The sequence below is a fragment of the Leucoraja erinacea genome, chromosome 13 (assembly GCF_028641065.1).
Source record: "Leucoraja erinacea ecotype New England chromosome 13, Leri_hhj_1, whole genome shotgun sequence".
NCBI classification, from domain to species: Eukaryota; Metazoa; Chordata; class Chondrichthyes; order Rajiformes; family Rajidae; genus Leucoraja; species Leucoraja erinaceus.
The window spans coordinates 28,488,272-28,509,462 of record NC_073389.1 but is presented as its reverse complement, the minus strand read 5'-3'; the positions used below and the strand labels follow the sequence as shown (position 1 = coordinate 28,509,462).

Below are 21,191 nucleotides of genomic sequence, written 5' to 3'. Positions count from 1 at the left end.
TAACCATCATCTGCAGTTCCTTATTTCAACTAAATACAATGATAATACCTTACTTGGCTATAGTGGACAATCAGCAAAAATGGACACCATTCTCCCCCGATCGTCCGTTATAACAAGGATTTACTGTATTCTGAACGAGTTGCCTAAGGAGGTAGTTGAGGCAGGTACTATCACAATGTTTAATAAACAGGTGGACAGGTACATAGATAGAATAGGTTTAGAAGGATATTGGCCAAATGTAGGCAGATGGGACTAGTGTAGATGGAGCATGTTGGTTGACATAGGCAAATTGGGCCAATGGGCCTGTTTCCACACTATGTGACTATGACTCTAACATAAACAAAGTATTACATGAAAAACACTAAAAAAAGGCAGCAATATTACTAGAGGCCCGGGAGAGGCAACTATATTTGTATGCCAGAGAAGGAATGATACAGGAAGCAACATCAACCTTCTCACATAGCCAGTCCATTAGGACTGGCTATGTGAGAATGGTCTGCTCAAACTGCAACGGGTGCCAATGGGTCTCAGCATTGTTCATACTTCTGCATGTCCATGGTATGAGGCAAAAGTCTGAGATGAGCAAGAGATGTGTTGCTGCTATATCTGATCACTCCAATACAAAATGGCAGAGGATTTGGCTGCCAGGGATAGCAGGCGTACAATTGGCAACCTATTTGGAAAGAACTGAACCCCATATGTTGTATGAAGGGATAGGGAACAAGGTACAATACTAAATAGGGGATTGTTCTGGAAGAAGTATTAATTCCTGAGAAAATAATATTTTAGGATCTGCATATTCCTTTGCTGGTGTCTCCCTGCTGCTGCCTGCTTAGAAACTCTCCACCTGCTACCATATTCAAGCCAGAAGCTTTATAGAACACTCCCCAGTCTACTGTGGTATACCTTTCTTCAACTTTCAGCAGTCAAGAGAGCACAATCCCCACATTCAACAGCCACCTCCACTCTCACCAACCCAAATGGCCACCAAACCACCTAAATGTCCAAAAAAAAACATCCCCACGAGGACTGCAGTTATTAAAAGAAAAGGTCTGTCATTAATGTTGAAGTAAACTGATAGAAGTGATCATACCAGTATTATCATTTAATTGTGAACTGTGCAATAAATAAATCTACACAAATATTTGGTTTTGCATTGTGATTAACATATGTATTATTTTGAAAAATGCAAATCAAACCTGTTATTCTTTTGAATTCTAAATGAATCCCATGAAAAATGGTAAACAGTGTGAAGAAAAGCATTGTTCTGTGCACCTGTAGAAATTTTTGCTTCGCTCCTTTTTCTTCGTTTGATTTTCTTCTTGAAGACTTTGGTGAGGAAATCAGCATGTCTGTTGTTTTCACCCAGAGATATCTGGAAGGTTGTATAAAGAGTTTTCTCCTTTTCTTGTTGTTTAACAATATCTCGCTTTTTGGCCTCTTGTTGTTGAAAACATTCCTCTGACTTCATCTGTAATAGAAAGTTCACCAATTTTTGTGTGATTTGTGAGCTGAAGGATGTCAAAGTAATATTGTAAGAATAACCACAGCAGCAGCAGGAATTATTTGATCTACAGGAGAGCTTGCATTTATATAGCCACACATCCTTAAGCTGCCTTTGTATTTTTCAAATGTAAGGACGATTGTCCTAGTTGGAATTATCATTCGACAAGGGTTGTTGCATTTTTATTTCTATTTTGACATACAATCTTGTGAATTAGGCAAAATGTAAAATTGTGCTGCTTCAGGGTGGAAGGTACAGAGTCAATAGACAATAGGTGCAGGAGTAGGCCATTCAGCACTTCGAGCCAGCACCGCCATACCGTGTGCAGACGTGGTGTCGACAGAGAGAAGCCGAAGCAAAGAAGTCGAAGCCAAAGAACCTAATGGAATCGAGTCCGAAACGCCAATAAACCGAAAGAGTACGAAGACGAAACGCCTACTAACCGAAAGGATGGGACGCCTAAATGCAAACTAACTGAAAGGGCGGGACGCCTAAAAGCCAACGAACCGAAAAGCTGCGTCGCCAAAAAGCAAACTTACCGAATGGCCGCTCTGCCGAAACACCACCGACCCAAAAGGCAGCGTCGCCTAGAAGGCAAAGGACCGACTGCCACTTAAGAGAAAAATCCAATAACGGACTTCACGATGCCGGGGGGTGGGACTTGTCAGCGATTGTTCCAGACCCCCGCGTCCATCACGTCACTGTGAAGGGATGAACATTGTCCCACACCTCCGCTCCACCCGACCCACAGCCCGCGAAGGGTGGCCGTGGGACAGTGGGGGCTGTCCTGAGGGATGCGCACCTTCGGCCGGTTTCAACTTAGTGCTAGGGTTCAGATTGCCCAGTCACCTATGGCTTGTGTGGGAAAAGGACCCCCACGATCCCGTCTCCCCTTATCTCTCCCTCTTCTCTCTCTCCCCCTCTCTCTCTCTCTCTCTCTCCTTCTCTCTCTCTCTCTCTCCTCCTCTCTCTCCCTTCTTATCTCTCTCCTCCTCACTCTCCCCTCTTCTCTCTCTCCTCTTCTCTCTCTCCCTCTCTCCCTTCTTTCTCTCTCTCCGCCTCTCTCCCCACCTCTCTCCCTCCCTCCATCTCTCTCTCCCTTTTTCTCTCCTCTTTCTTCCCCTCCCCTCTCTCTCCCCCTTCTCTCTCACCCCCCCCTTCTCTCTCACCCTCTCTTCTCTCTCCCACCCTTCTCTCTCCCTCCCTTCTCTCTCTCCCCCTTCTCTCTCTCCTTTCTCTTCCCCTCCTCCCCCAACTCTCTCCCTTCTCTCTTTCTCTCCCCCTTCTCTCTCTACTTCGTCTCCACTGGCGGGAGCGTCCCACAGTCACCGACCGTGATGCACTGCCATCGGACCCCAACCCCCACATCACGGTGACTTCCCCCCCCCCCCCCCCCCCCCCCTCCCCCCTTCAAATAAGTGCGCTCAAATTGAGATCTCACATCTTTGCGAGGGAGGAAGGGATGGAATGGATGTAATCACCGGCTAAAGCAAAGGCCGTTAAGACATGGAAATAATGCCACCAGTTAATTAACCATGTTCCCGAATGTAGGAACGATTTATACATGTAACATCTTTGTTTTTAAATTAATGTAGCTCTGTTTTGATTTTTAATGCCGAGTTAAAACCCCATCCCTTGGGATGGACTTGCGGCTGCTGGTTTCACAGTGCCTTCATTTTCACACGGACACTGCTAGCTTTTGATTAATTAACTTGTGGCATTATTTCCCTGTCCTAATGGCCTTTGTTTTAGCCTGGTGTGGGGGTTGGGGTCTGATGGCGGTGCATCGCGGTCAGTGACTGTGGGACGCTCCCGCCGGTGGAGACTGAGGAGAGAGAGAAGGGGAGAGAGAAGGGGAGAGAGGGGGGGGGGGGGAGGGAGGAGAGAGGGAGAGGAGAGGGAGAAGAGAGAGAGGGAGAGAGAGAGAGAGAGAAGGGGGAGAGAGAGAGAGGGGGGAGAGAGAGAGGGGAGAGAGAGAGAGAGAGAGAGGGAGAGAGAGAGAGAGAGAGGAGAGAGAGAGAGAGAGAGAGGGGAGAGAGAGAGAGAGGGGGGGAGAGAGAGAGGGGGAGAGAGAGAGGGTGGAGAGAGAAGGAGGAGACGGGAGCGTGGGGGTCCTTTTTCCACACAAGACTGGGCAATCTGAACCCAAGCACCAAGTTGAAAGCGGCCGAAGGTGTGCATCCCTTGGGACAGCCCCCACTCTACCACGGCCACTCTCCGCGGACTGTGGGTCGGGTGGAGCGGAGGTGTTGGACAATGTTCATCCCTTCACAGTTATGTGATGGACACTGGGGACTGGACCAATCGCTGACAAGTCCCGCCCCCCGGCAACGTTATGTCCGTTATTGGACTTTGCTGTTGAGCGGCAGTCAGTCCTTTGGCTTGTAGGTGACGCCGCCTTTCCGATAGGTGGCTTTTCGACAGAGAGGCCATTCGGTAACTTTGCTTTTAGGCGACGCAGCTTTTCGGTTCGTTGGCTTTTAGGCGTCCCATCCTTTCGGTTAGTAGGCATTTCGGCTTTGTACTCTTTTGGTTTATTGGCGTTTCGGCCTTGTTTCAATAGACAATAGGTGCAGGAGTAGGCCCTTCGAGCCAGCACCGCCATCCAATGTGATCATGGCTGATCATCCACAATCAGTACCCCGTTCCTGAATCTCCCCATATCCCCTGACTCCGCTATCACCCTTTCTGCTCTATCTAGCTCTCTCTTGAAAGCATCCTGAGAACCGGCCTCCACTGCCCTCTGAGGCAGAGAATTCCGCATTTACTCTGTGCATTCCCTCACGATCTTATCCAGCTCTCTAAGATCACGCATCCTCCTGCACTTCAAGGAATAAAGTTCTAGCCTACTCAACCTCTTCCTATAGCTCAGGCCTTCGAATATTGGCAACATCCTCGTAAATCGTTTCGGACCCCTTTCCAGCATAACAACATCTTTCCTATAACAGGGTGACCAAAACTGAACACAACACTCCAAATGTGGCCTCACCAATGTCTTGTACGACTTTAACATAACCTCCCAACTTCAATATTCGCTTCTATATTTATTCTCCCTTGTGCACTCATCCTGACTTCATTTAAATGGATCCAAACAATTTGCTTTCACAGCAACCTGCGGTAGTGAATACAACATTCTAACCACACTTTGGGTAAAGAATTTCCTCGTGTTTTTTTGGGTCATTATCTGATGTTGATGGCCTCCAGTTACTTGTTTCCCCTCAAGTAGAAACATTCCCTTTATATCCATTCATAATTTTACAGACCCCTATTGTGTCACCCCTCAATCTTTACTCAAGAGAAAAGAGACTTTGTCTGTTTCCCTTTTTCTGAAATGCATGCAGTCTTAATTCTGCCTTTTAGGTAATTTGCTTGGATAAGAATCCAGCTCGACTCCTATAGAAATACAGATGGTAGCTACCTTTAATTTCTAATCTCAAAATATAAAATGATTTAAATTTCACCAAAATTAAAAATTGTTTCATCACAAGGCTAGAGAGAAATAAATGGGCTGCCTACTTGTGTTTCCACCCGTTCATTAATTCGTTGGTTGACACGATCCTGCAAAATGTCCTCACTCTTTTCAAATTCTTTCAAGAGAAGAACTTCTTCAAAAAGTGTAACATGCCGCAGGTCAGCCATCTTTAAAGCAATGTCCAATTTATATTTTTGGTGGCAAAGAACCCGCAGCTCTGCATCAAAGTTATTGATTAATTCATTGATCTAGAGACAGAAAAAAAACACTAAGTACTGGAGTAACACAGCGGGTCAGGTAGCACTCTGGAAAACATTTATAGGGGGCGTTTGGGATCGGGACCCTTTTTCAGACTAATTGTAATGGTGGGGAGAAAGCCGGATGAGAAGAGGGCCTGGGACAAAGCCTGACAAGTGATAGGTCGATACTAGTGTGTTGGGGGGTTGATTGGCAGATGGGAGGATGAAGGCCAGAGGTGAAAAGAAGATAAAAGGCTGTAGAATATGGAGAATAGGAATGAAAGATGAAGCCACAGGAAGCATTACAGTTGGGGAGGCTGGAGGGGAAAGGGTAGTGGGTTCAATGTGTGCACATCTAGATTGGGACACAAGGAAGAGAGGAGGGAAAATGGGGGTGGGAGGCTTGGGTTCTGACCAAAAATTGGAGAATTGAACATTCATATCTTTTAGTTGTAATCTACCCAAGCAAAAGATGAGGTGATGTTCTTCCAGTTAGCATGTGGCCACGCTTTGGCAATGGAAGGGGTCCGGGGCAGAAAAGGTGGTATGGGAATGAAAAGGGGAATTAAGATAGTTGGCTGTCCCTGTGAAGGAGACAAATATCGAGAAGAGGGGGGGGGGGGGGGGGGGGGGGGGAAGAGAGATATCAGAGATAGTCCAAGTGAATTTGAGGGTAGGGTGCAAGTTAATTAAAATTAATCACATCAACATTGATGTAATGGTGCCAGTTTAAGTTTGGAACTAGGACTGTTTAAGGTAACCAATAAAAAGGAAGGCATAGCTGTGGCCCATGTGAGTAGCCATGGCAAGAAAGTGAGAGTCAAATGAAAAGTTCAAGAGAGAGTTAGATACAGCTCTAGGGGCTAGTGGTGTCGAGGGATAAGGGGAGAAGGCAGGCACATGTTATTGATTGGGGACGATCAGCCATGATCACAATGAATGGCGGTGCTGGCTCGAAGGGCCTCCTCCTGCACCTAGTTTCTATGTTTCTAAAAGTTGTTGAGGGTGAGAACAATTTCTGCCAGAGGGAGAAGTATTTTAGTTGAAGAAAACTGATTGGGCTTCTGTTCAAGGAGGAACCAGAGGGCCTTGAGACCTTCATGAAGGAAATAAACTCGACGTCTATGGTAGAAATGGCAATTTGTGGCTACGAATTGAAAGTTATTGAAGTATTGAAGAGCTTGTGGGATGTTTCAGATGTATGTAGGAAGGGCCTGCACAAGGTGTGACAAGATAGAATCAAAAAATTACTGGCATTTCTTAATCAGTTTCAGTTGAGCAACAGAAATTCGGAGCAGAGGAGCGAGATTTTTTAAAATGAACAATTAACAAGGTTAGTTTCAGTTGAGCAGCTAAAAACAGCATCACGAGTGACTGCTTCTAAGTGAAGTATAAAAAGGAAAGCAGGCATGTGTGCAGTGGCCTGTTAGGAGTGGCTGAGTGGAAGTGAAGTGCATTGTGGAGGGTAAGTGCTGAGGCTTTGGGTTGAATGGCTTCGCTAATAGTGGGACCCTTCTTCAGATTGAAAGTAGGGGGTGGGGTGTGAAGAGCTGGAGGTGTGAAAAGACCATGACCTCAGGCAGGGCGGTGCCTGGTAGGCAAATTGTTGACTAGAGAAGGTGTGATGTCAAGAGGGTACAATGTGAGGAACGGTGGAACTGGTAAATTGACTAGGGTGGAGAAAGGGGGAGGAGAGGAGTGTGAAAGTAGAAGATACTTAAAATTACAGACTTCATTGTATGAAAATTCATAAACGGAACTGCCCTGGCAGACCCATTGTTTCTGCTTGTTCCTGCCCCACCAAGCTCAAATCTACATACCTTGATTCTATCCTATCCCACCTTATCCAATCCCCTCCCACCAACGTCCAGGACACCTCGCATGCCCTTCAACTCTGTAACAACTTTTGTTTTTCAGGCCCGTTCACTCCTTTATCATGGATGTTCTGTACCTCTACACCTCCATCCCCCGGCAGGAAGGACATAATGCCTTTTGTTTCTTCTTCAAACAAAGATCCAAATAATTTCCCTCTTCTAACACTCTCCTCTGCCTAGCAGACCTGTCCTCACCCTCACAAACTCCTACTTTGACTCTTCCCACTTTCTCCAAGTCAAGGGTGTGGCCATGGGCACTCGCACGGGTCCAACCTATGCCTGCCTTTTTGTTGGGTATAGCAAAAGTCTTTATTCCAGGCGTACACTGGCCCTAACCCCCATCTCTTACTCTACTACATCAACGACTGCATCCTCATGGACTTTGTTAACATCACCATTAATTTTCACCCTGCCCTCAAATTTACCTAGACTATCTCAGACACCTCTCGCCTCTATCAATGGACATCGATTGCAAACCTACAGGCACCCACAGCTACCTGGACTACGCTTCTTCCGACCCTGCCTCTTGCAGCGATGACGTGTTCCATACTGGGACATCCGACGTGTCCTCATTGTTCAGGGAACATAGGGTCCCCCCCTTCTGTCATAGATGAGGCCCTCACACTGTCTCTTCTGTGTCCCATAGTGTGCCCTCACTCCCCTCCCCCCAGAATCAATACGGACAGTGTTCCCTGGGTCCTCACCTTTCACCTCACCAGCCTCCACATCCAACACATGATCCTCCGACATTTCCATCACCTCTAATATGATCTCACATCTTCCAATCTCCACCCCTTTCCACCCTCCGTAGGGACTGCCCCCTCCACAACTCCTTGGTTCACTAATCCCTTCCCACCACCGCCTTCCCAGTTATTTTCTTGCAACTGCAGGAGATGCAACACCCATCATTATGCCACACCAGAAAGCACACCAACAACTCTACTTCCTTAGGAAGTAGGAAGGCTTAGGAAGTTCATCATGTCCCCAACAACTCTCACCAATTTCTATAGATGCGCTGTAGAAAGCATTTTATCGGGATGCACCAGAGCATGGTTTGGGAACAGCTCCATCCAAGACTACAAGAAATTGCAGAGAATTGTGGATGCAGCCCAGATCATCACACAAACCAACTCCCTTCCATTGACTCCATTCATACGTCATGCTGCCTCGGCAAAGCCACTCGCAAGGACGAGTCGCATTCTGGCCACACCCTCTTCTCCCCTCCCATCAGAAGCTTTTCACTGTACCTCAGTACACATGACAATAAAATAAACTCAAAATCTTTCCTTAACTCCATCCAGGAACCCTGACAGTGCTTTCCGGTTGGACAGAGGTTCACATGTACCCCTCTAAACTCATCTACCACATCTGGTGTTCCCAATGTGAGCTTCTGTACATTGGCAAGACCAAACGTAGACTCGGTGGCCGTTTCGCTGAACATTTGTGCTCGGTCCACTTGGCCTGTGGGATATCCTGGTTTCCAACCATTTCAATCCCCTTCCCACTCCCACACTGACCTTTCTGTCCTGGGACTCCACCATTGCCATATTGAGGTTGCCATGCAAACTGGAGGAACAACATATATTTTGTTTGGGTAGCTTACAACCCAGAGGTATGAACACTGAATTCTCTAATTTTAAGTAACTTCTACTTTCAATGAGATCTAATGACGACCATGCAGGATTATAGTAAAATCCATCAGGAACTCTGTTGCGAGGCTATGAATAGGGAGATAGGGATATGGAGATTCAGTAGCAATGGTGCGGTGGGAGAATACTGCACGGCAGGAATTGCATTGAGATCTAGCAGAAATTGTGTGAGAGAGACCAAATAGAAAGTGTTCCTGAATAGGATTATCAGTATTACCAACTGGGGTGGAGGATTGCAACCCTCACGTGGTCCGCCCTGTTTCGACCAATGCAATCAACCCGGCGTGCACAATCAAATAAGATCAAATAGTACAAGTTGTCCTACAACTTTAGGCTGTGCACGCCATATGCAAGAAGAATATTACCAACAGGTTTAAGGCCCATTTACAGGCTGGCTAAAAGCAATTAAACCTTTTAACGCAAGCTAATATGCTTTTATCTCAATATTATCATCACCGTTTCCAGCATACCTTCCTTAGTATTTCTGTTTGCATGTATAAATTTGTTTTCTCTTCAATCATTTTGATTTCCTCTTCCAACTTTGACTGCTCTGCCGTTTCATACACTACGAGTTTCACAGCACTTCCTTCTATTTGATGATTTGTGCTATCTGATGTTGCGTTGGAATTTCCAGGTATTTTTTCCGTCTCAATTGCCTGCTCGTATTGTTTTGTACGTTTCTTACTCGGAAGGTTCTCACCTCTGAATTCCAAAAGCTTTTCTTGATCATACTGGAATTTCTTCTCAGGCATTTCATCAGGATACATACTTGGGACCACAGGAATAGGGAGATGTTGTGAAGGATCGAGCTTGATCTGTATTAACACCAGCTCCTTAGTTAGATTGGTAATTTGCTCAATAATATCCAGTTTTGTGTTACGAAGGCTGATTATCTTTTCGCTCATTTCGCTTTTGAGTTCATGGATCTGTACAAAACAATGACAAGAATTAGCCCACACAAATAGAATACCCCTGGAATCATAGATTTTGAAGTCTGTATCATTTCCCAACATAGAATCTGGTGTCCGATATGAAAGAATAAATTTGACCAGAGACCGCCCTTTAACCGACTGAGTCGACGCTCTTTCTAGAGCAGCAGTTCCTTGGACACAGCCTGAGTTAGCAGCATGGATTGGATGAAACGGCTTGGATGACTCCAAAAACCTGATGTGGTCCTTCAATAGTTTTAACTTTATAGATCAATGCAATATTTTACATCAAGTGCAACACCTATAGAGTGATATCAATAAGAAGGGATAAGAGATTCAAAGTGGTTAAAGCTGGAAGAGTTAAAGGGTTGGTAAGATAATAGGCTAAATTGTGAGAAGGATATAAATCCCCAACTTGGTTCTGTTTTTGAGAAAGGAAACATACGGTTAGATTAGAGGAAAGTTCATGTATTGCTTTGTGAAATGGATGAACAACTTTTTCCATGTGGATGATAAGAACTGTGTAATTCATTGGGTCAAACATCTGGGGTCTGTGCTGTAACATGCATGGCTCTGCATTCAGGTGAAATTTGTTCTGCTGCCTGTAATTTCTCACAGTTCTGTGTGCGTGTTCATTAAATAAGATGTTCAGACTCTATCAGTGATCGTGCAAACTGGTCATACCATATAACCATATAACCATATAACAATTACAGCACGGAAACAGGCCATCTCGGCCCTACAAGTCCGTGCCGAACAAATTTTTTTCCCTTAGTCCCACCTGCCTGCACTCATACCATAACCCTCCATTCCCTTCTCATCCATATGCCTATCCAATTTATTTTTAAATGATACCAACGAACCTGCCTCCACCACTTCCACTGTAAGCTCATTCCACACCGTTACCACTCTCTGAGTAAAGAAGTTCCCCCTCATGTTACCCCTAAAATTCTGTCCCTTAATTCTGAAGTCATGTCCTCTTGTTTGAATCTTCCCTATTCTCAAAGGGAAAAGCTGATCCACATCAACTCTGTCTATCCCTTTCATCATTTTAAAGACCTCTATCAAGTCCCCCCTTAACCTTCTGCGCTCCAGAGAATAAAGACCTAACTTATTCAACCTTTCTCTGTAACTTAGTTGTTGAAACCCAGGCAACATTCTAGTAAATCTCCTCTGTACTCTCTCTATTTTGTTGACATCCTTCCTATAATTGGGCTACCAAAATTGTACACCATACTCCAGATTTGGTCTCACCAATGCCTTGTACAATTTTAACATTACATCCCAGCTTCTATACTCAATGCTCTGATTTATAAAGGCTAGCATACCAAAAGATTTCTTTACCACCCTATCTAAATGAGATTCCGGCTTCAAGGAACTATGCACGGTTATTCCCAGATCCCTCTGTTCAACTGTATTCTTCAATTCCCTACCATTTACCATGTACGTCCTATTTTGATTTGTCCTGCCAAGGTGTAGCACCTCACATTTATCAGCATTAAACTCCATCTGCCATCTTTCAGCCCATTTTTCCAAATGGCCTAAATCACTCTGTAGACTTTGGAAATCCTCTTCATTATCCACTATCTTGGTATCATCTGCATACTTACTACAGATGCACAACCTTTTATCCGAAGATCCAAATAACGAAAACCTCCGAATAGCGACATTTTTTCGGTCCTTGAAGAAAGGTCCTTGAAAACGTTCACCGAGGGCGGCCCGCAGAGGTGACAGCGGAACCTCCGGTCGGTCCTCGAAGAAAGGGGAACTAAATCCCCGTTCATAAAAGAGAAGGTGAGGGTATATTGCGCGGGAGGGTTAATAATTGACAATATGCTGCTACCTGCCAGCTGAGTTAAAAAGTTCCCACGGTAGACTCACGATACACAGTGTATCGTAAGTCTCGCGTGGGAACTTTTTAACTCAGCGTGCAGACAGCAGTAGATTGTCGCTCCCTTCAGTTTCACCCCACCTACACCCCTCTGCTTCCCGGCCATGTGTGTGACCCCTTCCCTCCTCTCTCCAGCTCCCCGCTCATTGCACTGGCGCGGGGGCTTTGTACTGTCTTCCCGTCGCGATCCTAGCAGCACAGTGCCAGTCACCAGAGACGTCAGGACCAACGGAACACCGACCCCCAGGCCCACTGCAAGCACGGAGATCCCAGATCAGCAACTCCAGCCCAGCCCCGTTCCAACTCCAGAGGAACACGCTCCCCGTATGGGCAGAAGCTGATGGTGTGCAAGGGGCGTCGTGTTCTTGGGGTCACGCAGCTCGGGCTGTGGGCGAACTGCCACTTGTCGCCATAGCGGCCCATCGGGGAGCGGATTCCTCTGGAGTTGGAGGGGGAGGGGGTATTGTGCTGTTTGATCGCCCCCTACTATCCCAGGGACAGGGAGACAGGACATTCACCGAGGGCGGCCCGCAGAGGTGACAGCGGAACCTCCGGTCGGTCCTCGAAGAAAGGGGAACTAAATCCCCATCCATAAAAGAGAAGGTGAGGGTGTATTGCGCGGGAGGGTTAATAATTGACAATCTGCTGCTACCTGCCCGCTGAGTTAAAAAGTTCCCACGGTAGACACGATACACAGTGTATCGTGAGTCTTGCGTGGGAACTTTTTAACTCAGCGTGCAGGCAGCAGCAGATTGTCGCTCCCTTCAGTTTCACCCCACCTACACCCCTCTGCTTCCCGGCCATGTGTGTGACCCCCATCCCTCCCCTCTCCAGCTCCCCGCTCATTGCACCGGCGCGGGGGCTTTGTACTGTTTTCACGTCGGCGATGGCAGCAGGGCCGTGCGAGTCACCGGAGACGTCAGGACCAATTGGACGTCGACCACCAGGCCCACCGCAAGCACAGAGAACCCAGAGACCCACAGCCAGCAGCAGCCCAGCCCAGCCCCGCTCCAACTACAGAGGAACCTGGGTTGCGGATGACGGGGCGCAGCTCGGGGCGTCGTAGGGGCCCATCGGGGAGCGGGTTCATGTTGATCCTGACGTCTCCGGCCACCTGCTATCCTCCGGGAACTGTACCGCCCCTGCAGGAGAGTGGGGTTGTTTGCAGTTGCAGAGGGAGGGGGCAAGGGCGGTACAGTTCCCAGTCTCAGCTCCAGTCCAGGGGGGTGGCCGGAGACGTCAGGACCAACGGGACAGCGACCCCCAGGCCCACTGCAAGCACGGAGATCCTAGAGACCCACAGCCAGCAGCAACTCCAGCCCAGCCCCGCTCCAACTCCAGAGGAACACGTAGGGGCAGAAGCTGATTGTGTGCAAGGTACGAATTGTTCTTGGGGTGGCGCAGCTCGGGCTGTGGGCAAACTGCCACTTGTCGCCGTAGCGGCCCATCGGGGAGCGGATTCCTCTGGAGTTGGAGGGGGAGGGGGGTATTGTGCTGTTTGATCGCCCCCTACTATCCCAGGGACAGGGAGACACAGCGGCTTTTTAGACTGGTGGGCAATCACTTCCAAAGTTCTGCCCACACAGTCAGTACACCTCTCCTACACTGCATTTCATACAAACATTTATTCTACAAGAAAAAACGACATTGAAGACTCAAACTCGCGACCGAGTATCTGCCGGGATCAAGGCGCAAACTCACGACCTTGCGGATATGAGCCGAACACTCTACCACTGAGCCAGCCATTAAAATCTACGCTAAAAAATTTCCATTCTGAAGACCGACAAATTCTGAATTACGAAAAGTGTCTGGTCCCAAGGCTTTCGGATAAAAGGTTGTGCACCTGTAATCCAATTTACCACACCTTCATCCAGATCATTGATGTACATGACAAACAACAAAGGACCCAACACCGATCCCTGAGGCACCCCACTAGTCACCTGCCTCCAACCCGACAAACAACCATCCACCATTACCCTCTGGCTTCTCCCATTCAGCCACTGTTGAAACCATCTTGCTACTCCTGCATTTATACCCAACAGTTGAACCTTCTTAACCAACCTTCCATGAGGAACCTTGTCAAAGGCCTTACTAAAGTCCATATAGACAACATCCACTGCTTTACCCCCGTCGATTTCCCTAGTAACCTCTTCAAAAAATTCAAGAACTGAAAGCATCTGCAAGATAATTTACCATTCCCATGCATTTTAAAAGAATCTGAGTTACAGAAGCATAACTCTAACACATGCAGAAACAGCAAGCAAAAAGAATACAAAGCACATTCTGTGCTGATACAAACCAGTTCCTCAAGGAGAATAAGCTGGTTCCTTTTCTTCTCTGCATTAATACGCAGATGTTCTGGTACAGTGTAGTCAGGAGCTGTTTTTAACTTGAAATCTCCCATGTGCTCCTGAGCATTTTTGATTGCCAGCACATCATTTGGATCTTCGTAATTATCATCAGGTTGGCTTAAATAACTACAGAAGATAAAATGGAAATGTAAAGAAATTAATGATGCTTCTGTGTAGGCAGGGTGTTCTGGCCTCGAATGCAAACAAAGGATCAAGAGAACAGGAGTGGAGCACTCCACATCCACAACCTGTTCCAATATTTAACGATATGATTGCCCGAACTCTTACTCCATTTACTTCTTTCGTAACCCATAACATTCTTGTTCGGAAAAAAAATCAAAATCACCACATTGAATAAAATAACAAAACAGTTTGGAATAGCTGGGATCCATGAGGCACACAGGTTCCATCTACAGTACGTCACAGCATCTACAAAAGTTGTGCTCAATCAGTGAAGCAACTACCATCATCTGAATCAATATATTATATTAAACATTCTGAACCTTTCTTCTAATGAGCCATACCGGGCTAGTTTGGGCATTTTATTTCCAAGTAGGATGGGACTTGGTTTATTTAATAGCAATTGTAATATGAAGAACTCAATCTTACTGACTGAGAATATAAAACTTCAACATCAACTGTTCTCAATGTATGATGTAATTTCAATTATCAGAATTAGTTTATCATAAAAAAGCATTCTAAGTTACTTTTCATTGTGCAAACAGAAATACTAGATTGGTTAGAAGAATCTACCTCAATATTGGACCTGGCTCCTTTCAGTTAGAAGACACAAAGTGCTGGAGTAACTCAGCGGGTTTGGCAGGATCTCTGGAGAACATGGATAGGTGTTGTTTGGGTCGGGACCCTTCAGACTGATTATAGCTTCATAATTCACAACTCTCAATCCATTAGACTCACAGCTGGTCTTTTTATATATGGCCTTTAACAATATGTCTCAAAAAACCCTCATTTGTATCAACCTATTACCTGCAAGGCTTTGTACTGTCTCTCTTCCCTTCCAGCTTTTCCCCCTCCTACAATCAGTCTGAAGAAGGGCCCTGACTCAAAGCGTCACCTGTCCATGTCCTCCAAAGATGCTGATTGACCCGCTGAGTTACTCCAGCATTTTTCTGTAAACCAGCATTTGTTTCTTCCTTTCAAATTCCTATTCAAATATTGTTTCAAATAATAATTGCGGTATGAAGGGTTATATCTAGTTCAACCATCTAAAAGAGACGATGACACTATCTGAAAAGTGCATTGTATGCACACAATATAATTTCAATCAAATTAATATATTTCAGATAAGAAGCATTTTGATCCAATTCACTTCATGTAAAGCATAATTCGAGCTTAATTAGAAGTGTTTATCTCAATTCAAGACATAACTCTGTTTAGCTAACAACAATTAAATCATAAACATATTTAACAGTATCCAACAGTGCCCAAGGGATAGAGACAACAGCATTATCTGCAAAACTCACTCAATTTATGAAGTGATTTATATCAATTGAATTGATTTGCATATGTGAAATTTTCTTCATGGTATTGGGCAAGACGTTTAGGATGACAGTACACCTGGGGTGGCTCCGTTTAATTGATAGCAATCGTAGTACAAAGCATTCTCTTGTTCAAATGAACTTACAGTATTGTCTGTACAGACCATTCTCAATGTCTTAATTCTCAAGGTAACTTCTTCCATAGAAACTGAGCTGAGACTCTCCATTTATCTTGTGAGTGTCCTTCATAGGATCTAATTAGTGTTGTGTTTCTCAACATTATGCTAATAACAACTCCATAAAGGCGTCATTGGTTGCAAAGTACCTTGGACATCCAGTAATCAACAGTATTTTAACATTCCCAATATTGGCTGAGATCGCCTCAGTTAAGGTGCCTTAGCTTAGATAGCGTGGAATTTGTTCAGTTCATCCAAGTAAGTTTTGAAGCAATATGTAGAGAGCCCAACTACAGACAGGGCAGAACTCAATCTTAGGAAATGAAACTGGACAGGCGATGGTAGTGTTGGTGGGGGAACACTTTGGGAACAGTGCACATAATAATATAAGTTTCAAGGTGGCTATGGACAGGGAAAAAATTGGTCCTCAAGGTTAGATCTTGAATTGGAACAAAAGCTGATCTCAATAGTACTCCGAAGAATCACGACCTGAAACATCACCTTTCCATGTTCTCCAGAGAAGCTACTTGCTCCGCTGAGTTACTCCAGCATTTTGTGTCTTTTCTTTCAATGGCATAAGTGAGGATCTGCTGAAAGCCAATTAGGAGCAGATTCTTGTGGTTAAAACAACTGCTGATAAGTGGGAAGGAAGTCAAGCATGTTCCATTAAAGGTGAAAAGTTAAAATGACAAGATTAGGGAACCTTGGATGAGAAAGGATATTGAAGGTTTGATCTGGAAAAATAAGAAACATGTGGCAGGTTAGATGACTGGTTTTGAAGGAGTCTTGAGTAATGGGATGCATAATAGTTGATAAATCCCCAGGGCCAGAGAGATCTATCCCAGGTTGCAATAAAACCAAAAGAGAGGATAGCTGCAGCCCTGGCAGAGATTTGTGCACCTTGGTTAGCCACCAGTGAGTTGTCAGAAGACTGAAACATTGCTAATGTTGTTCCTTTACTAATGAAGGGCAACAAAGATGAATCAGATATCCTGACATCAGTTGTAGGGAAATTATTTGAGAAAATACTAAGAGATTTATATATGTTTGGAAAGAGGTCAATGATCAGGTAGAGTCAGCCCGCCTTTGTGTGGAGAAAACATGTCTCACCAATATTGATCGAATTTTTTGAGGAGGTAACTAAGAAGACTGATGAAGGCTGAGCAGTGAATGTTGTTCATATGGATGATAGCAGGGGCTGGCAGGAGTTTGCGCCAAAAACTAAGCGGACACAAGTTGTGTGCCTGAGACTGTTTTAATCGGTAAGATACAACTCCCTACTCCTCAAATGGGCACGAGTGTTGCCCGACCTTAACTACCCCTAAGGGTCAACCCCGTGACTTGCGCCTCCCACACCGAGACACCTAACTCCTCTTTCCAGAGCCGAGGGTTCGCTCTGCCAGTGGCCTACCAATAGGTGCCGCCACAGGATCTTAGTAAAATATTTGACAAACTCCTGAATGGTAGGTTGGTGTATCCGGTCTATGGATAACTACTTGCATATGTGCAATCCAGTTAAAGTTTAAACCAACTCAATTTGCCTCACCAGAATGTTTTTAGCAATATCCCAACAAACTTTTGTGAGGATTTTATACTCCTATCTCTCACAATATTTAGAGAAATGGAGGTCCATCAAAAATGCTGAGTACAAGGAGGTTTCATGAATGCATCCACTACTTAATGGGAATAGGTTCCACATTCTGATCAATGCAAGTTTGTCCTGTGTTTCCTAATTCCTGTATAAACTGAAACTCTCGAGTCTCGTTCCCCCTCAAGTAAAAACATATTTTCAATGTTTAAGTTGTAAAAAACCTTGTGAACTATTAAACAGGGTAAGTACTCTGACAGAAACAATACCTTAAAGATTACAAAGTGCAAAGTTCAAATCACCATGCCAAAATTGTGGTCTAACATGTAACTAATTCCAATTTATCTCCATGTGTCAAAACCTGTGCAAGTTCACCACTCCCTTCCACATTTGAGTGGTTAGAGATACAGATTAAAAATTGCATTTTTCTATAACTCATAAGAACTATTTAGTTTCCCACACACTGTGCTTAACTGTATAAAAAAAAATGTTTAAACTACGGATGCTGAAGTTCTGACCAAAAGACCCAGATCTGTAACGTTAACTGTTTCTCCTTCCACAATGGCGCGTGGCCTACCTGGGGTGGAGGGTATTGCACCGAGGTGTTCCCTGCAACCTGTTTCTCTCGCGGTTCACAGACTCACCAGCCGCCTGCCACTTTTGCGGGCTGGAAGAGTCTGTGTACCACGTGCACATGGAGTGCGTGAGGCTGCAGCCACTGTTTGAATATCTAAAGGGGCTGCTCCTTGCCTTCTGGCTGCATTTTTCACCCACCATCCTCATCTTTGGACACCCTGTGCATAGGGGAGGGGGTAGGGCTGAAGATGTCCTGGTTGGGTTGCTCCTGGGCCTGGCCAAGCTGGCCATCCGCGAATCACGGCGCCAGACGGTGGAGGGCTCTACCCGAGCCAGCTGCCTGCCCCTTTTCCGGGGTTACGTCCGTGCCCGGGTGGGATTAGAAAGGGAATACGCCCTGTCTGTGGGCACCCTGAGGGAGTTCCGGGACTGCTGGGCTCCGCAGGGTGCAGGAAAACCCATGTGTGGTCCAAGAAGAACGTGTAAACTCCATACAGGCAACAAATAAGGTCAGGATTGAAACCGGGTCTCTCATGAGCCAGTGGCTATTTGCAAACCTTCCCTCTTTTTTACTTCCCCCACTGTAAATCACCATGTAAATAGTGAATTAAAATACAACTCACAGCTCTGTCCATTCTCTTTTCCTCTGCTCAATTTTGGCTTTTGCTTTATCTGTTTGGCTAATCAAATTTTGTAGTCTTTCAGCATGTTGAATTCCAATAAACATCTTTGATACAGGTTGTTGTGACCCTGCCAATAAATCAACTTCCAAGTCCTGGTCTGTAGTCTTATCAATACCTAGAGAGAATAAAGCACCAATAAATCAAATTGTGGGTTAAACCAACGCATTTGCATTCAAACTACAACAACAACCATAAGAAGACATCAACAACAGATCACAAGACCTGCAATAGGATCTTTGTCCATCAACACAGGAGACCACAATGTAGCTTGGCAACCTTTAGCACCTAACAAGAGGGTTGCTAATAGCCCTGTCCCACGGCACGAGTTCATTCCAAGAGCTCTCCCGAGTTTAAAAAGAATCAAACTCGTGGTAAGCACGGAGAATGAACGTAGGGGATACGTCGGAGCTCGGGGACGTCTCTTAGCAGCTCTTAACGCTAATGGCAGGTACTTGGGAAGACTGGCTAACGGCAGGTAAGCACGGGAAGACTTGTGAAGATTTTTCAACATGTTGAAAAATGTCCACGAGAGCCCCAAGTACAGACGAGTGGCCATTACCGTAAATCTCCGAGTTCGAATCAGGGCAAACTCGGGAGAGCTCTTGGAATTAACTCGTACCGTAGGACAGGCTTTTAAGGTTCATAGTGAAGATAGACATTACCAAAGTGCAACACCTCGTACTTCGACCTCCATCTGCCATTTCTTTGATCATTTCTGTACCTGACCGATATCTCACTATAATGTATACATTGACAGCCTTCCTCACTGCTCACGTCCACCAATGTTGTTAATAAAAAAGAAATGCAGATGCTGGTTTATACCAAAGATAGATATAAGATTGGAATAAAAGCGAAATCATGCCAATAACAAAACTCAATTTACATACATTACACCAATCCCCTTTTAAAATAGTTAAAGATAAACTTAAATATTTAGGAATTTACGTAACTAAGACATATACCTCTTTATTTAAACTAAACTTTCCACCCTTACTGAATAAACTACATAAGAATATTCAGTATTGGAAAACACTTCCCATTTCAATGCTTGGTAGAATTAATACTATAAAAATGATCTTCTTACCGCAACTACTGTACCTATTTCAATCAATCCCGATATATATCCCAACATTTTTTTTCAAAAAAGTCGATTCCATTATTACAAGCTTTATTTGGGATTATAAGAATCATAGAATAAGTAAAAAACATTTATGTAAGTCAAAGATAAATGGAAGTTTGGCCTTGCCAAATTTCTTGTTTTATTTTTGGGCAGTCCATATTAAAAACATGAATTTCTGGCTGGAAGAAATGGATCAGCAACCAGATTGGTTAAGGATGGAAAAGGAAGACTGTTTACCTTTTGAAATTGGTTCGATTATATTTGCTCCCACAAAACTGCACAAAAAAACCTATAGGGAAAACCCTATAATACATAGTGGAATACGAATTTGAAAACAATTAAAATAAAGCTTTAAAATTGGGTAATATACCACTATGTCTTCCCATTGTAAACAATCCTTTATTCAAACCATCCATATTGGATAAAGGTTTCACACAATGGAAAAATTACGGAATTAAGAAGATTGGACATCTTTATAGGAAAGGCATTTTTCTTTCATTTCAAGAGTCACAACTGATTTATGGACTGCACTCAAATAATTTCTTCAGATATCTACAAATGAGGGATTATGTTAAATCTAATACACAAGTTTATAGGACTAGGGAACCAGAAATTCTTGATGAATGTTTGAATAAGCATCCTAACACTGAAAAATTAATAGCTTATATTTATAACACCTTCTTAAACAACGAGGTACCACCGATGGAATTATATAGATACACATGGGAAAATGAATTAGGTCAACCTATAACGAAAGATATTTGGGACAAAAGTCTACAACATATACATCAATGCTCGTTAAATGCCAGACATGCAATTTAAAGTCTTACACAGATTACATTACTCCAAAATAAATCTAAATATAATCTTCCCACATATTTCTCCTATTTGTGATAAATGTCTGCACCTAGAGGCCAATTTAACACATACTTTTGCAAATTGTACAAAAATTAAAAATTTCTGGACTGATATTTTTGGAATGATTTCTGAAGTTGTTAATACTAAATTGGATCCAGACTCAAAATTAATAATACTTGGAATATCAGAACAAAGTTTAACACTCACAGCAAGCCAACAAAACTTCCTCGACTACAGTATAATAACTGGGAAAAAATTAATATTAAAATTTTGGAAAGGCCCTATAATCCCCACAATTAAAATGTGGATTGTGGAAATGTCGGGAACCCTACATCTAGAAAGAATTAGACTTGTCTTAATGGACAAACAATAACTTTTTGTTAAAATATGGGCTCCATTCATTAACTATTTGAAGGGATAGATTGGCCCGGCACGAAAACCCAACTGAAGCTTGAACTCAGGATTAGATGAAAAGTTATACTTAATAATCTAAGTAATTCATTCCAACGTTTCTCTTTTTTGATATTTGTAATTCTTTTTTTCTCTTTCTCTTCCTTTCTATCTATATAAAAAAACACTAGAAGCAGAATTAATCGACAATTAAAAATGTTTTTTTACTATAATATGTAACTATACTTTACCATAATGTGTTTGCTTCTAATAAAAATATATATTTTTAAAATAATAATAAAACTCAGTGGGGCAGGCAGCATCTCTGGAGAAAATGGCCAAGTGACGTTTCGGGTTAGAAACACTTTTGGTGTCATCTGTAAACTTGCTAA

At 44.0% G+C, this 21,191-nt stretch overlaps 1 protein-coding gene across 1 annotated transcript in view; it reads right to left on the bottom strand.

The window, feature by feature from the left end:
- Positions 1-21,191, bottom strand: part of LOC129702759 (cilia- and flagella-associated protein 44-like) — a 117,285-nt gene that overhangs the window by 9,946 nt on the left and 86,148 nt on the right. The window contains exons 23-27 of the mRNA XM_055644704.1: positions 18,372-18,546; positions 13,858-14,035; positions 9,209-9,664; positions 5,021-5,224; positions 1,276-1,471 (exon numbers count right to left, since the gene is read on the bottom strand). Of these exons, the coding sequence (XP_055500679.1) occupies positions 1,276-1,471; positions 5,021-5,224; positions 9,209-9,664; positions 13,858-14,035; positions 18,372-18,546 (1,209 nt within the window). The remainder of the gene's footprint in view (positions 1-1,275; positions 1,472-5,020; positions 5,225-9,208; positions 9,665-13,857; positions 14,036-18,371; positions 18,547-21,191) is intronic.